The 19,551-nt window shown below is 30.7% G+C and overlaps 1 protein-coding gene across 5 annotated transcripts in view; it reads right to left on the bottom strand.

Annotated features, from left to right (window-relative positions):
- LOC124362804 overlaps positions 1-19,551 on the bottom strand; it is a 134,989-nt gene that overhangs the window by 18,410 nt on the left and 97,028 nt on the right. For 4 of the 5 annotated variants that reach the window (XM_046817616.1, XM_046817618.1, XM_046817620.1 and 1 more), the window contains exons 13-15: positions 8,045-8,242; positions 5,886-6,238; positions 4,678-4,888 (exon numbers count right to left, since the gene is read on the bottom strand). In XM_046817616.1, coding sequence (XP_046673572.1) covers positions 4,678-4,888; positions 5,886-6,238; positions 8,045-8,242 — 762 coding nt within the window. The remainder of the gene's footprint in view (positions 1-4,677; positions 4,889-5,885; positions 6,239-8,044; positions 8,243-19,551) is intronic. The other variant, XM_046817619.1, reaches the window with a different exon arrangement.

Here is a 19,551-nt window from a genome sequence, read left to right as displayed (position 1 = left end):
ACTAAACAAGTATTTACCACCCCATTAACTAAACAAGTATTTACCACCCCATTAACTAAACAAGTATGCTCATCCATTACAAAAAAATTCGTTATCAAAATGAATGAGGAAGAAGTCGTTTGTGTCAGTGCATTGCATTTGCTGAGTTGTCTGTGCTGATGTTTTGATACTCATATCATCAGCTCAACATTTTGCCTTGTATTTTTATTACTAAATTCCTTAAAACTGGAATTGAGCACAGCTGGACTTTGCTCCACTTAATAAACGTCTCTATATAAAATACAGTATGTTATGAATAGACTACAACAGGAGTGAAAACAACAATAACCTTCAGCCTGCTATGTTTTGGTTCATGGTTCAATTCAAAATCGCTAAGAAAGTTGCGCACTAACATTCTGCTAGAAATCGGCTTGTACAGTCAGAAATGCGGAGTTTCATCTTGCAGAATTTTAAGCGTTGCTTGGTGTAAATTCCACCTCTACACTTGATAATGCTCTGTCAGCATGAACATTTCTGTTCGCTTAGTACGCATTGTAAAGTAACGTAGGTCCTCATAGGGAAGCTTTTCTGCTGTTAAAATTACATTAAAATACAAAACCAATATTTAATACATATTATTGTGAGGCCTTTCGATATCCAAGATACCTTCATCAGACACATCACAAAATAAATACAAAAAGTAAATTTGATTATTAATAATAGTTAACATATGTGATTTAACACATTTTTATTTTGTAACATAATAATTAACTTTGTAATTAAAATCAGACAAAGGAAATTCAATAGTAATCTTGAATCAAGATGATTATTATGAAAGAGTAAACAGTATGTTAAGTAAAGGACCATACAAACTTTCAACAAAAAATCCACTTACAAAAATTTTACCCATTCAACTTCAGAGTCCTATGAGACAATGTAAAATAGTAATCAATAGTGAAATATGTAGAAAGCTTGACAATATCAAACCCCATTCTACCTCGATTATACTGTTTACCGAAAGTTCACAAACCTGGAAAGGAAAAGTGAGACCTATAGTGTCATCAATAAATTCTCCAACATATTTACTGTCTAAATGGTTGCAAACCAGACTTAAAGAGCTACCACAATTTCCTTCATTAGCAATAAAAAACAGATATGAATTTTTAAATTTAGTAAAAAAAATTGAAATTGAAGATGATGAGTACTTAGTATCTTTTGATGTTACTTCTCTATATCCTAACGTACCTATGAACACACTACGATTCTCTTAATACAAGATTGGCTTCAGTCTATACATTTATCAAGCAAAGAAGTTGAAGAGTTCATGCTTCTAATTAATCTATGTATGAATCAAAATTGTTTTCAATTCAAAAACTTATTTTATTTTCAAACTAATGGAACAGCAATGGGAAATCCTTTGTCATGCTTCATTGCAAATATTTTCATGAGTCACTTTGAAATTTTAGTGAAAGAATCTCTACCATACTTTCCAAGAATTTGGATTCGATATGTTGACGATATATTTGCAGTGTTCAACAAAAAATGAAAACCTTAATAACTTTATAAATCACCTAAATTCATTTTACTCCAGCATTAAATTTACTCATGAAATTGAATCCAACAACTCACTTCCATTTTTAGATATTTTAGTAATAAAAAACACAATTTCAAAAGCGATTTAGAATTCGATATATATCGTAAACCAACACACACTGATTGTTTTATAACAAATGACTTCAAACCATCCACCAACAAAAAAACGAGCAGTCTTCCATTCATTGATATATAGATTATTAAACACTCCTTTATCACAAGAAAAATTCAAAAAAGAACTTCAGTATATAAAAGATGTTGCCGTTTTTAATGGATATAAAACAGATTTAGTCGAACATATATTTAAAAAAAGCAAAAAAGAAACATGACAAAAAGTCAAAGACAACACTTTTACCTATTAAAGACACAAACACAAATTGGATAAGCACTACATGGACAAATATATCTAAAGATGTACAAAAATCATTCAAAAAACATACAAATAAAAACATCACATATAAAACAACAAGTCAATTGAAGAATAAATTAAAAAAATCCAAAAGATGAAGAAGAAATTATTAATAAATCAGGTATATACCAAATTAAATGTGATGACTGCAACAAAAAAAAATACATTGGACAAACAAGAAGAAAAATTCATACACGATATAAAGAAACATTGCTCCCACATTAAATTCAACAGAAAAGAAAAATCTGCCGTCGCACACCACTGCATCAATACTGGACATACTATATCACAGAAAAACTTAAAACTATTAAAACATGTTAACACTCCAAAATATTTAAATGCATGGGAGTCATATTACATAAATCAAACAAAACACAGAAGATCTATTAAATCAAGAAGATGGACCAATTCAAAATTCAATATTACTAAAACGAAAAATTACAAAAATAACATTCAAAAATTTATATAGTATAATACCAGTAATAATTTAATTATATTTACACACTACGCCACCCAAGACAAATTATTATTAAATCACATATGTTAACTATTATTAATAATCAAATTTACTTTTTGTATTTATTTTGTGATGTGTCTGATGTAGGTATCTTGGATATCGAAAGGCCTCACAAATAATATGTATTAAATATTGGTTTTGTATTTTAATGTAATTTAACAGTGACCAATATAAGCTCCATCTACAGCATTTTCTGCTGTTGACTTTCGTTCACGGTTTTTCGGTCTGGAGAGTATTGGCCATATGACCGAAACGCATGATTGAAGGAGCCTGTTCCTCCAAAAAAGTTTTGACCAAACAATGTTAATGTTTGGCTTGAATGGCAAAAACTCCTATATAATCAAACCCTTGACACAAAGAGATTTTAACAAAATGCTTTGCTATTTAAGGAGGAATTTATATAGAGGATTCAGAATCCTTTTCATTTGCTTTTAAGGGAGGTAAATACAATACTACTTTAACATATTTGGGAGAACCAGGCAAATTTTGTTACCAAAGTTTAATAGTTAGTTGTTGAGGTTAATAGTTATGTAACACTTTGTCAAACCCCCCTTCCCCCTGGGCCGTTTCGTAATTTAGGGACAGCCCCTTACAATCCAAGAAATGATTTCTTTTCTTGTACCTTATGGACAAGGACTTAAAGTGGCCATAATAGACATATATTCTCTGTATACAAGAATTGTATTGCATTTATTTTATTAGATATCTCTATATCAGTATGAACAAGATTTGAATCATATCTTTGAGCCATACACTTAATTTGATCAACATTGGAATGTTACAACAGTATAAAACTTTTGGATGATAGATCATAAATATGTAATCCATATCGCAAATTCACATTATGTAGAAAATGACAGTGAAAAGCTCACTTGTGAAGGATTCCATTATCAAAAACAAACTTTAAGCAAAGAATTATTATATTTTCAGAAAATCTTTTCAAGAATATTATTGATAGTGCTTTCTAGCACAACGGAAGTTAAAATATTTTTTCCATGGTAATAATATTCTGTTAGCATATGTTTGTATCAAATTGTTTATTTAGAATATTTTAATGTTAACAGAAAATTTAATTTATCATGAAATTAAATACACATTTACTAAAATATTTTTTGCGTTTTGTGTTAGCAAGGTACAATAAATATGTGTAACATCTTAAATATCTAAGATAATTATGGCCAAAATATCCTCATGTAGTTGATATGAAAGTTGTGCCTTTATTGGCATAATCAAAAATATTCTATTACAGTATATACTCCACTTAAAATTTATTTACTTAAAACGCCTAGACAATCTTTACAATAAATTTCCTTCCCCTTTGGTCTTGGCATTATTATGTAAATTCAACAGCAATCCAACTAATAAGATAGATTACATCAAATTAATTTACAGTAGTGGAAGTATAATCTACTGATATGTTTATAGAACCATGGGTAATTCCTCAGTGGTCATGAAAGCTTTCGTAGCTTCCTGTTTAAGAGAAGAAGTGATGATGTAGCGTGAAAATACTGTGGCAAGAAGCAGGATACTACAGAGCACACCATTTTCGTCTGCAGCAGATGGTTGTCAGAGAGGGTGGAAATGGAAGCCGTAGTAGGTATATTAACTACTAGAAACACAGTAGCCACAACGCTGGAAAGTGCTAGGAACTGGCATGGCATGTGACATCTACTACGATTCAGAAGATCGGAAAATTAAAGAGGAGTAGAATAGGACAACAAAGATGGAGCTGCTAATGCCCCTCCCTGAGCTGAAGTAATGCACAATAAGTAGTTCCGGCTCAGTTTGAGAAAGTGAGGGAAGAAGTGGTTTTTTAGTGGAGACACCACATAAGTCTTTAGAACCCTAATGAGTGCAAAGCAAAAATAATGATACCCAAAGAGAATCCGAAGGGATTTTTCCTGTCTTCCTCCAGGAAAAAGAAAGTTATACACCAATGAGAGATGAAGTCTTTTGGGATAGACTATTTTGCTAGTGGGAGGATACATAACTTAATTTTAAAAATAAGACCAATAATTAAGATTTTCTATTCTAAAAGAAATGTATCTGAGATAATAAGAAAAACAGATCATCCAAAACTTCTGCCTAATAATTTAACGGAATTAAAACAAGTAAAATGCAATGGATATTCATATATGAAATGATGAATTGATTTATAAATTGAAATTTCTTGACTCACCGGGGGGGAGTCTTGCCTAAGGTTAGCCTTGGACAGGGTCTGACTGAGCTCGTCTTGTAGTCTCGTTACCAGTGGTTCATCACTGCTCAGGGTAGTGTGGTGTGAGCCATTCTGTGATAAGAACTGAAACCTCTCAGGATTCTTCACGTCCGTATTCTTAGGGTACTCCCTGATCGTTATGTTTGGTTTACTGTCAGAAGAAACTTTACTGCTGAAAAACAAATAATAGTTAAATAGTATTAATGGAAAGTTATATAAATATATTATACTACATTAGTTGTACAAGCATACCACATTATTCTGCTATAATTTTCTATTATTGTCTTTTTCTAGTAATTAGTAGATGTTACATTAGTAATACTAATCATTGGTATACCAGCTCGTATGGATCACCTGATTGACCCACATATTTCTATTAACAGATTTGACAACTGATAGATCATTTTTCTGCTACCATTCAGAATTAATTTACATCATTTTTTTATTTGAAAATCATGTACATTGTACATACTCATCCACTGACAGAAATTCTGTTATATATTCTATGTTGTATATAAATACACATTATTAAGTTCCAAATAGTATAAGGAATTGTACTTGATTTTATTTTGATTATTAATATCACTCTCATGACAATTTTTAAAATAATTCTCTATAAAATACTAATTTTTCTGATCACTTTCTAACATTTCCTTGATTATATTGGAAAATAATTTTTTTATTATATGCCATGCTTAGGTATAGATAGGGTATATTTTATTAACCAACTGATATAAACTAACATTAAGTTTAAAAATGCCGACCAATCTCACAGAACCAAAACTCTATAAGAATCAGTTCATGAAATATAAGTAATATGTGTTGCTGAGTTGGTTCATATTGTTCTTGATATGGGGCAGCATTGACAAGTGGCTATATTCAATTGTAAACAATTTTTTTTAATACAACTATGACACATAGGTTTAAATCTGAACCATGTTGAGCTATTCAAGTAAGACTGATGCAGACAGTGAGCTTTAAAGAAAAGACAAACATCAATGATGCCAACTTGGACATTAAACTTTACTATCGACTCACATGTACAGTACATTTAAATTGAGAGACCCAACAGTTAGGTCCAAATTCAACTGCAAAGGTTTAATATTATTCCTAAAGATTGGGATGATCACACCCCTCATCCAACAAAAAATCACCTGATCAATGTTTACCTTGCACTTGATGTTGTAGTGGAGCCATTCATGTTCGGCTGAAAGTATATTGGTGGTGGCTTTGGCCTCAAGACGGACGGGTTGGTCAGCTTGAATGACTCTATTGACTGCATCTCAACGAAGTCTGCATTGCCATTCTTAGTGCTTCCATTAACACTGTGACTGGCTGTAGATGACCCCTTCGTATTGTTGTTCTTTATGCTGGGCTCTGAGGAGAGGCTCTCCTTATCATAATCAGGAGTTGGGCAGTCTGGAGGGAAGGGAGGGAGAGGAGGGAGGTTGGAGTCCAGAGGTGTAAAGTTGTTGTTAACTCCAGTCGGTAAACTGTTCAGACCTGCACCTGCCAGAGGAAGCTGTAACAGGCAAATAATAGTTTGAAAATTTAACAACATTTTGTAGCATTATTGATAATGATTAACTTTTAGAATACTAATTTTATATTTCTAAATGGCTGAAGATACTGAATTTTAAAATAAAACACCATCTTGTACTTTAACAAAATAATAAAATAAACTCAATTCCAATACTTTGGATGAATTTGGATTTTTATATTATCAAAGTATTTAATCCACTGATCTACTTTGAGAGAACTGTTCCGAGATTCTCAGTGTGATCCCCGCTATACTTTGACGGTAAATTTCTCAAAGTGCCCAATATAGTTTGCTTTAAACTCAACAGATAGCTGCTACACTTGTATGATTTATAGCTCTATCACCAAATGCTTTATAATAAACCTCAACCAGAGTTTTTCCCTTTAAAACGACACAAAAGATGAAACCACGTATTTCACACACTTGGAGAGAGATAAGATTCACATTTTTGATGAAAACCTATGTTCTCAACGTACTGACCTCAAACTGGTCTCACTGCTGAGAGGAGGAATCAGGCTATAAGGCAGAGTAGCCAACATGTCAAAAAAATCCTTCCTACTGTGAGATGCTCAGTACACTTAGTTTCTGGATATACCTCGTAATTAAGTTTGAAATTTATATTTTATATTACTAGTTATTGTATCAGCAGTTTCCTGTATCTCATTATTATTGAGTATAGAAACAGTAAATTACAACAAAAATCAAACATAACCTTAATAAAAGACTACAGAAACCATGTACAGTAGATGTAGAAAGCATTTTGTTAGATTATTTTCCTTATCTAATGTATATGAAAATATCATTCCAGTATTACTTATTACAGTTACATAGCTAATTCTGTCTTGATGTATTACTTTTACATATCATATTGTATAAACATGTATCTTGACAATTGTCCATGCATTTTATTTTTTGACAATAAATGAATAGAATTGAGAATTGCAACTGTTGTTAACTTATTTTTACAAAAATATTTTTGCAGGTAACAACCTGTAAGTATTGGGAGATGTTGGGGAAAATCTTTATAATAGAAACTAAGCAAGAGACATCACAAAGAAAAATTACAACCAATTTCATTGGTTCTTCTTATATTTTTAGGTTTAACAGAAAGTACTATTATGATTATTCATGTTAATATTTTTTTAACTAATTAACACAAGGTGAACTAAGTTTTCCTTATTTTAATTGCATTTTTTTGGAGAGGAGAAATTACCCGATTACATGTAAAGTAAATAAACATTAGAAACAGTTCAATAAAACTTTGCAGTTTTCAGGTCTCTCTCTAACTATTTTTCTAAAAGCCATAGACTCATCTTAAATAAAATGTATGGAAACCAAAATGTTTTGTTTTGTTAGAACGCCCACAACCTCCTATTTAATTCTAATTTGATCTTATTCATCAGTTGTAGAATACCAATTATATTCAGTTAGGTCATGAATCACCAATGTCTTCTGAAACAACATTGTACAGTATTGTGACTCTCACTTCCTGTAGTTTCACATGTGTTCTCAAAATATTTGGTCCATTCCTAGATTAGAGTACTAGAATTCTCAAATTATACAGTCAGTCTAGAAAGAATCCTGCTGGATTTGACACTATTGTTTGTTAAGATATATCAGTAAGTTGCCCATTATACCTTTGACACAATAATGTCTCAGCAGCAAGATAGTATCTAAAACCTCCTGCATACATGTACAACAATACAAACTCATGGCTGCCTATACAACCAAGTACATTAGTTTATAAGACAAATTTCTTGTTCATACATTTGTGGTGCGGCCACTTACAGGAGGTGGGGGAGGGATGCTGCTCTGCTGCCTTCTCACCAGTCTTGTCAGTTCCCTCTCTGCCTCGGTCATATCTTGTTTGTCTCTCTCCAACCTTATGTCTCGCTCTTTCACTGCCACTAGCACCCTCTCTTGGCTCATATTCGCTGCATGTTGTTCTTGTTTCTGTTGTCTTTTCAATCTGAACGATTCTCTTTCCTATAACAAAACAGTGATGAGCCATTAAATATACAATAGTTTGTATAACAACCATTACACAGCTGGAGGAATGAAAAACTAAGTTAACTGATGTAAGTAAGTTACACATCACACTTGAACAACTAACTTGGACACCTCATATAGATAATCTCTGTAAGAAATTAGGCACAGGAATCTATGTCATCAGAAGAATTAATAATAATTAGTAATCTCAACACTGCTGAAATAGCCTTATTAATCCCTTTTTAAAACACATCTTCAATATCGGTTATTAGTCTAGGGCAACTTATCGAAGGCAAAAATGCAACGGGTGCTTATTCTGCAGAAGAGCGCCATAAGGACATTTTGTGATCTATCGCCTAGAGAATCCTGTAGGGAAAAATTCAAGTTGCTGAAAATCCTAACTATCGTGAATTTGTACATACTGGAAACTGTAACATATACAAGGATAAAAACCCTGAACCCACTCAAAAACGGAATCACAGTTGCACAAGTACACTACACAATATACGACACACTACTACCACCCTGTACACCCCTCAACGACATATGAAGAGAAGCCAAGCTACATGGGATCCAAGCTTTGGAACCACTTTTCGGCAGCAGTGAAGTTGACAGACAGACAACCAACACCTGAGACAGCGGCTCAGCTGCTGGCTAAAAGAACATCCATTCTACTACTTTGACGAGTTTTTTGTTCTTGATCTATTATACTTGACTTGCTACCAACAATGTTGCACAATGAGAAACTTCTCTACACGTTAATTTTGACGCAAAATTGTTCTTGAAGAATATGTTAATAAAGAATATTGTCTATTGTCTGAGATAGGTCAGAAAATTAAATAAACAAGTAAACATGAATTTGTTTCAAAACTTAAATACTAAGTTTATATTTATGAAAATTAGAAGCTGAATGGAACAAGTACAATGGTCCACAGATGTAAGTTTAAAAATGTGTATAAGATAATGAACACCAAAATGGTAATTTTTTATAATTTAGGGAAAGAGGACTTTAAATTCAAGCGCATCATCATCACCAATTGTTGCAATTAGTTGAATGAATAAAAATAACCTGGTGAATTATTACATACACCAATTTTATATTTGATATGAATAATATATATAATCAAAATTAAAGAAAATTTGGAATAAAATATTTTTTTAATTTAAGAGAAGCTACACAAGATGGCTGAGTAACGACCAGTGATTATTGTTCGATTCAGTCCATTTATGTAAGAATTATCCTTATACTAAAGAATGATTAAATTATTACTTTTGAGTTTGGCTCCAAAGTGAAGCTATTTGGAAGCTGAATTAGAGAAGTTCCCACAATTCAGTCAGTAGTGTTATTTGAACTTAAACATATCTTTTCAAGTATGTGGTTAGTGTTTTTGATTTTTAAATTACATTAACTGATTAACTTCAAGAGTAACCACCAAAGTGAGGTTTTTATGTAATGTTACAAAACCAGTAATGCCTTTCTTGAAAGTTCAACAGTTTCCTTGAAGTCTATTATAATTTATTATTTACTTGTGAGATCATTAATTTGGAATTCAAACTAGCTATAAGCATTTTAATACTGCCTCATCACATTTTAAAATTATTATTTGACCTTCATCATGTATAGGCAGTCAAGTGGAAAACTAAGATTACATTCTTTTTATCAACATTATATGCAATATACTTTACATGTATGGCAATTCAAATTAATAACTCAAGATTTCTTCAGCTTAATACTTTATTTTCTACTCATGTATTTTCAACGTATGATTGTCCGAACATTGAAAATGTTTTGCCACTTAAGAAACAGTCAACTGCTATGTTCATGGTTAAATATTTGTATGGTATGAAATAAAATAATTTCTAAGGATAACTAAAATTGTATATTTCATTTAACTTTTTTTTCTAAGAAAACTTTAAAGCTAGCAACATTATTCCTAGATTTCAACTACGGTGTACATGATTATAACACAATAAATATAGTATTTGTGAATTATTGATAGAGTTTAATTACTTTTAAGTAGGTACAATAGATCATAGAAACATTCATATACATTGATATAAAACTATATAACCAGTAATTGTCAGCATCAATGCTGCATTTGCAATATATATTTTATTCACATAAAAAAATGTAAAAAATATTAACAAAAAAGTACCTCTTTTATGAAATTGTTTTGTTCTATAACATTTAGAAGTTTTCCTTTCCGTAGTTATATGATTTGATACGTGTAATAAACAGCAAATAAATATAGGTATTATACCAACATTACATTCAATGTAATATTGGGATGATTTTATTCTTATTTAATGGATATTCAACAATCAGCCTTACTTTCAATAATACTAATTAATTAAAATATTCCATGACATACTATTGTACAATACTAAAGAGTAAAAACATATTTCTTGAACCAATCAACTTAAACATTACTAAAATTGAAACTGATGGTGAATCAATCCTGTTCTGATGCATTTACTGTGTAACTATAACTAATATAACAACTATTAATTTTAAACAATGAATCTTAGTCTTAATCCCAACACAGTTCACAAAAAAAAACTAAAAGCAATGCCAACCAACCAAACACGCACCGGAAAAAACCAGTGACCTCACTGCAAATTGATTATCAATGGAACGGCCGTTCCACAACACACCTTCACTAATGGTACATCCTTTACTTTTTTTATGAAAAAACACTGGATCAATCCACATCCATCTTTCAACTCTACAAAACAGATTAAATGTAAATACCATTTCCAAAGTTAAATACGTGAGAGGAAGAAGTATGTCATGAAAATTTATTTAAAGACAGTGAATATGTTCAGTATGAAAAAATAAGTTATTAGTGACAAAACCTTTATTACTTTTAATCAGATTACTGGTCAAACATTCTAGTTAAAAAGATTCAAGATGGTAATTTGCTTCATTAATTTGTTTCATAAGAGGCCTAACATCTTTAATTATATGAATAGAACATATGGACTGATGTAGGCTACTCCTTTTTTAACCAGTTAGAATATATAGTAACATAACAGTATAATATTCGAGTAAATAAATAATTTGTATGTGTCTACATTTGACTTAAAAGTTAAACTTTGTACTAAAGTACGATTTTTGAAAAGTTTACTTAGAGAAGTGCAGTAATACAATTGGTAATTCTTCATCTTCTCAAGAGATTTGTCAAAAAGCGGTTGATAAACCTTTATTGTGTAAGCACAGTTCAAGTTGTTAAGTTACAAATATTTCATTTTGATGGATGCAATGAGATAACTGATAAAAACCAATAATTTTAAGATTAAACATTTATTGTAAGTTCTGTGGCTGAGATAAAATGCTGACAGTTTTGTTTATTTCAGGATATTTTTTGTAACATTAAAACCAATTTAATATCACTTTGTGTTTAAAAATGTACAGAATGGCAAGAAATATTATTAAAAAAACGAAATACCATATTCAAGAGCATACACATACATACAAACATGTGCGCGCACACACACGCACACAAATATATATATATATATTGAATATATATATATATATATATATATTATATATATATATATATATATATATATAAACAACCAATATACGAGACAGAATAACTAAAACTTATTATTTTAAGTAACTTGTAGTTTTTGTTATATTATTTAGGACTGAAAATAATATTTAGTGTTAAAAATAATTTTTTTGTTTTAAGGGTCAAGTATGATGGCTCCTGCAAGTGTTGTAATGCACACACACACACACACACACACACACACACACACACACACACACACATATATATATGCATTACGACACTTGCAGAAGCCATCATACTTGTCTCTTAAAACAAAAAAATTATTTATACGCTTTAAAAATTATTTTCAGTAAATGAAATTTTGTATTTTAACAAAAGAGCACTACATTTTTTAACTTTGAAAATTACTTTAATGGTTACAAATTGTATGAAACAGAAATATTTGTCTTTAAAAAATACTCTTTGATACAATATAACAACTATTTCTTTAAGTTTTTACAAATTTTAAATACAAACTTTTACATAAAATTTTAAAAAAATAGGATTAAAACATGCAACTGTTACTTACTTAAATTAAATAGAATTAAGTGATGTTATAAACAAACTGAACCAATTGCTGTGTGCCTGCAAATGATTTTACATAAAAGAGTGAGATGTTTATATAAGTGAGCCAAGTATGTGGGAGCTGGACAGAAGTATGATACGGACATGGACAGGTGTGTTGGTGGCTGTCAGACTGTGATAACAGTAGTTATACTGATATAATATGAGCTCAATAATGTTGATATACTCAGGTGTTACGCAACATTCAGTCATAAAACAGTTAGTGAGAACACATTAGGTGTGCTGATAAACTACACTTGTGGCTTTGGCTTTTATAAAACTTAAAAGTGCATTACAGATGTAATAATTGATATGTAAAATAGAGTAGGAAGAGAAAGAAATTTAAAATGAAAATTAGATGTCACTAACACTAAAATACAAGTAATTTTCTTTGTTCAAAAGAAATTGTAGGTCTGCAAACATTAATGACCTGAATCAAATTTAAGCTTAGTAAAAGTACCAAAATCTTCCAGACAATTTAATATATAACTTACAATACTGTAAAATATTCTGTACTTTATTTTGTATCTGAATCATGACAGACCTTTTGACAAGACTATGAACTAACTATATTGACATTACTGACAACATTGCTGTATCCAAAGATAAAACAAGAGACTTACATTACATTTATTTCTCATAAAATACATGTGAAATAAGAGAGATACAGAAAAGAGGAGAGAGAGAAGAGGAATACTCTTACAGAGAGATTTATTTTTAAAGGAGGAGCAGTGAGACCAATCAACAATATGTTACAATATTCTAATGTGTTACTACAACACATTATTTTACAATAACATTGTATATTTTCAATTCTAAATAGAAGTAGTTTTGTTCTTCAAGGGTTAGCCATTCAATTTCTTTCAAATGGTAAAGCCATCCTGTACACAATTTTTCTCATTTAAGAGTATGAGTAACAGTTACCTCAAAATCACATGGTTGTTTATCAACAATTGTTTATATTCAAATTTATCACTAGTATATTTTTAATTTAAACAATAGGTTCAGCCTTAATTAAATCAAAACAAAACCACATAAAATGCTGGAGTATGGCACAAAATCTGTGTTTTAGGGTAATCACAAATGCTTAAGCAAAATAACTTACTTGAACTATATCAATTAACAGGATAAGTATTTTTTCAGAAAGGTATTCTAAAGTATTTGTTTTTGGGGATTTGAACATCTATGTAGGCTACCCCAAGCAAAACTTTATGTTATTGAATTGAAGTGAGACCACTCACATTGGCAAACTTATATTAACCTGGGAGAGTTAAAAAGTGAAAGAGGGTCTCAAAAGCAGTGGAGGCATATGTGATCCTATTCCTCACCAATAATTGCAATATTTAAGCATGAATTAACATGGACAAGTTAGAAATCTTAGAAGTGTATGACAAAGCACCAGGACTTAAATTTTACAATATATACCTCACTAAAAGATTGGACACTCTCTAGATAATCCAATAACCACTGACAACTCTCACTGGACTGTTGCCAGGATTGAAAACCTTGAATAATTAAAATGGCAAAATGCTGAAAATCCAAAAAATTGGAAGATGATAAGGCATTAGTGTTGCTGCTCAAATGAATAACCATAGGAGCCATCTCAGGACTAAGTCAGACATTATTTTAAAGTTCCCAAAAAGTCCTGAGAGAAAGTAATTTCTGACAGTGGTTTTTGGTGGATGAAAGTCCTTTTCACCAATGTGCTCAAATTCTCAATAGACATAATCCTTAGTTGCACTTGTGCTGTTTACTCTAAATATAAATAAGCTTTAATTAGTTTCACAATTACACAACATAAACTATAAACTCAATGCTCAAGTACATAATTTAAGAAAATGTTTGTAACATGAGATTTTTCTTCCTGAGAACGCAGAATAAGTTAATTGGCAAAGGAGAAAGAAAATATAAAAAAACCAAAACCAAATATTAACAATGTACATTCATTCGCACTGGTGGAAGTTGTTTAGAGTAACATTGGCAACTAAACACATCTGTGTGACCCTGTAGGAAAACAAAGTTAAATGCTATGCCAGTTAATGTGTTTGTTATTTTTATTCTATTTCACAAGTAGTTTTAAAATATGAAATGCAAACCCAAATTTTATAATGAAAATACAGTATTATAGATTTTTCAACTTTGGAAGAGGATGTGTATCACACAACCCCTTTAATAAGCTATTGACATATTTTACTATAATTTTAGATTAACAAGCAATTCCTTTTTACTGAAACAATATTTCAATACATTATAGTACAAGGTACATCAGATTTTATAACAAACTACCTGTAATTAGAATTCAACAGACACACTAGCAGGTTTTATGTGTCCTTGGATTGTGCAAGAAGTTTTATTGTATTAGCATGTTAACACACTGAGCATTACCGTCTTAAAGCCTGTGCATGTTTTGTGGTTTAAAACTACAGTAATAACTACAGTAATACTAGGCTAGTACAGTATAGAACTCTTTTTGTAAATGCACAAACATTGTATTAAAGATTGAAAACCAATTCTGAAATATAATGGTTATAAATTTGTAAAGGACTCAAGAATTTAGTCTAAAATCCGTTGTGTCTTATAGTGTTTTATAATTATTTTCTAACATTCCCACAAAGTATTTAGCAAATGATCTTTTTAGTAGGTAACCTGCAAAACGAATTTGATGGGTAGTGTAGAATGCACTAAATGAACAATTAAATGACCAATTTTCTTTTAAGGCCTTATAAATTATAGACAAATAGACAAAAAATTCTTTATTAACATGCTCATTGAGAACAGTATTAGCGTCATAGTAAACAATACAAGTGTTTTTTACAAAATATAAAGTTTTGTAATGATATAAAAGGTTACATTTTAAAATTAAAATGTCAAATACTCTTTGAAAGAATTCTTCTATGGAGTAGAAGGGGCGGTCAGCAAGCCATTTGTGTAGTGCTGGTTTGAGTTCATTCTCTCCTTTGTCTCTCAGCTCTGATGGCAGGTGGTTGTGAAGCTTCCTCCCGATGTATGTAGGCTTCTTTTAAAACTGTGACAGTCGGTGGGCTGGAAGGTCATACAAAGTAGTGTCTCTGAGATTGTACTGATGAACTTCACCCCGCTTTGGTAGGCCCTCTCTTACTGCGTGCATCACAGTTTCTTGAATGTATAGTGATACGATAGTGAGGATCTTATGGGTTCTAAAGGCTTCTCTACAGCTGTTTGGTGGTTGCAGTCCTGCAAGTGTTCTGACTGCGGTTTTTTGTTTTTTGAGAACCCTTTGAATCTGACCAGCTGATGTTCCTCCCCATGCTACTAAACCATATCTTATGTGAGCCTCAAACAAAGCAAAATAAGCAGCTCTTGTAGTTGTTTCATCAGTAGAAGCTTTGATGTTTTTAATTGCATAGAGGCTGGAACTTAACTTCCCACAGAGTTTGTCTACATAAGAAGTCCAGGATAAGTTTTTATCCAGAGTTATGCCCAAAAACTTGACTTCGTCATTCATTGCAACATCTGGTATACATGTATATATATATATATATATATATATACATGTATACCATATATATATATATGTATATACATATATATGTATATATATACTTAATTATGAAAGAGGCTTATATGTATATATATAAAACATGCACATCGACTGTTAGAAAATTACATACTTAATTTGAAAGAGGCTTTTACATAAGCATTGAATTGAATTTGAATCAACACGTTAACACTCAGAATCTTAAACTTTACTGTTCAATTCAGCAGTCCTAGGAAGGAAATTAATTCTCAGTAATGGTTGTGGAAAAATTGGACACTATCAAAAGGTTTGTCAGTCTGAATCTCGAGTATTATCTGCTTCAACAGAAGAAAAGACTGTTGTATCTGCTGTCGCTCTCACATATATGTAAAAGGCTGTTAAATCTATTAAAGTCAGTGGTAATCCACGTGAAGCTCTCATTGATATAGAAAATTCCATTAGTATCGTAAATTTTACCAAGGTTCAAACCATACAGTTAAGAATAACTCCTCAGTCGGGACAAGTTTGTATGGCATCAACTTCACTAATTTCTTCAATACTTGGTTCTTGTCTGGTATATGTTCAAATACATGGCAATATCTAGAATGGAGATAGATTATACATCAGTTATGAAGGGAATTTACACTGACGTTACCGTAGCTCATGATGTTCTTCAAAATCACTCAGTTGAGTTGGAGTTTGGAGACCCTTTAGAACAACTAAAAGTCTGTAGTTTGGCAGTAGCTTCTATCTCTCTAGTTTCTGTATTCTTTAATATTTATTGTTGAAAGAAACATCCATTATGGAATTCATCGCTATAAAATATATTCAATACATATCAACAGATTGGACCTTTATAAAAAACTAAACCAACCGTCTTCTAAATGAAGGTATAATGGAATCTAGTCTCCATGGAGGGCACAGGCTTTAGTTATATCAAATCCCAACCACAAGAAAAGAATGGTAATTGATTACTAATTATCAACTGATATATCTTACTGAATGCATATTATTATTATTATACTATTCTCTTCCATGTATTGATAACATACTACTAAAGTTTCCAAGTATTCTATTTTCTGCTGCATTGACTTACAAAGCTCCTACCACTAAGTACCCATTAAAGATGAAGAAAGACTCCACTGCATTCCTGCATTCCTGATTCTACTCACTTTAGACAGTAGGAAAACTACACAGGATATTCATACTCATTTAACACATCATCTACCTCATAAATGGTTGTGAACCATTCCCTTTTAAAGAATTTAAAAAATCTTATTGGTGTTCAAACACAAATAAAAGCACACTTATAATACTTACAATTTGATTTCTTCTTGATGACTTTGTGATGACAGAACAGGAATAATTACATTAAAAATCACAATGGTTCAATTAGATTTTTATCCAGTAGCATTTTGAAAGAGACATTTTGAACTATTTATACCACGTTTAAAATAAATGTGGGTACCACTTACAGATTTTTTATTATTAGATGATGACTAATCCTTAGGAAGAGTAGAAATAATTATTGGTTACATGATCAAGGAAACTAAGAAACATATAAGCCATTTATATGTTTTCCTCATTTTGCTAGCTGACTGGTAACATTTATCCTAAATTCTTGTTCTCACTGAGGTCTGGATGATGTTCCCAGTGAAGTAGCCAGAATATAATTTTGGGGAGAAGGGGTCAAGCTCATACATCCTATGTTTATTTCATTGTTGAAGAAATGAGTAAGGTAGTTCCATCTCTTTTTTATGTTATATATTTCACGAGTATACATTATTAGATGATCTCTAGCCAATCCTGGCACTAGATATCTCTAGAATCCGAATCAGAACTAGCTTAGTCCACACTGACCAGAAACAGCAAGTGGATGTGCTAAAGATAACCAGTGCTAAAGATCAAATCTCATCTTGTAATTTAAATCTAGCTTCTGGGTAGCTTAATTATACCACTATGTCAATGCTTGACAGCAGCATATGGGAATAGTGCAACAGAGAGAGAAGAGTGTTTCGTTTTTACAACAAAAATAGCAAGCTCATAATAATACTCAATGATACTCAATTATTACTGGTAAAGATTACATGGCAATTTGTAATACATTCTCATATTGAAAACATATCACTGCACACTTCAATGTTAAGAGCAATGCAATCCTCCAGTTCGTCCAGATCTTTAAAAGAAGCACTACATTTTTTGTATTTAAATAAATAAAAAATCAATTAAAACAAATCAATTAATTAAATTAAACACTAATTACAACACAGATAAAAGAATTTCCTAAGATCAACAATAATGGTTTAATTCATGATTAATCCCAAAAAACTCATACACTTCATAAAATGGGTGTTCAAAAAGGAAAAAGCCAATATGTCTTTTGAAAATGCCAAATGGCAATAATCTTAACTTATTTTGCAGTGCATTCCATAATTTTGGTCCAAGAGATAATGTTGCTAATGAATATTGCGTGGAAGTCAATTGTTTTGTTATAATAGATATTGTTTGTGCCCCTTATGTTATATTGGTGGATGTTTTGATATGTTAAATTGTTTGACGTAGCCATATAAAGCAACAGTTTATACCAAACTAAACAAGGGACTGTCATAATATGAAGTTCTTGATATTTTTGTTTACATGAATCCTTATAGCCAATACCAATAATATAACATACTGCTTTTTTGTATTAATAAAATTTTATTAATGTTCTTTTTAATATACGTATTTCCCCATATTTCAATACCATAAACCAATTGAGAGTAAAAATTGCATAATATACCATTTTAAGAGCTTTTTAATTGCAGAATTCAGACAGTTTTCTAATCATAAATATTGCTTTAGATAATTTTAAACAAAGAGTAGCTATATGGTCATTCCAATTTAAATTTTTGTTGATAATCAATCCGAGAAATGTTGTAGAATCAAACATTGGTATTACTAAATTGTAAACTGCTATTTGAATTTAACATTTAATAATAATGCATATTTAAAAGACACTCTAACTAGAAGGTAAAATGTACTAAATTGCATGTAAATATTAATGTTTTTATTGCATATTATAACTATTCAAATCCAGCTTTAAAAATATGAAACAACTATTTTTTAAATTATGTACAATTGTATTTAAAAGTGTGATTTATTATTTACAAAGTAAATAAATAACTTTGAAACTATATTAAAGATATTTGCTCAAAATTTAAGTAACAAAGGAATTTTATTGAACTCCTCAAGGCAAGCCATGGCTGATAAGGTGTCATAATCTCATAATGAGATAAGCAGATTAGTTCAATTTCAAGCCTTATTTCAAAACACTCAGAGCAACTCCTTACTTTTAAGAAAATTAATTATTGCATGTAAAAAAGAAGTAAACTTCATGCCAAGTTTTATTATTGCATATTCAATTGATTTTTAAATGAAAAGAAAGAAAATACAACCTCTACAACCTCTATTTGAAACAAAAATATTTATGTTATAATTCCAGTTAGATTTAAGTTACGAGGTTAAAATACAGATTTAATTGATAATTTATTGTAACTGTGACTTGTTTTCTTTAATAAATCTGAGTTCTACTAAATAATATACATTTAATTGTTTTGTGCTTTACAAGAAACATGGAACAATATTTCATATAAAAGTTACCGTACTACAAAATTACTCTTTCAAGTCCTTCAACGATTGATTATTGA

The sequence above is a fragment of the Homalodisca vitripennis genome, chromosome 5, assembly GCF_021130785.1.
Source record: "Homalodisca vitripennis isolate AUS2020 chromosome 5, UT_GWSS_2.1, whole genome shotgun sequence".
NCBI lineage: Eukaryota > Metazoa > Arthropoda > Insecta > Hemiptera > Cicadellidae > Homalodisca > Homalodisca vitripennis.
This window is presented reverse-complemented; position numbering and strand designations above follow the sequence as displayed.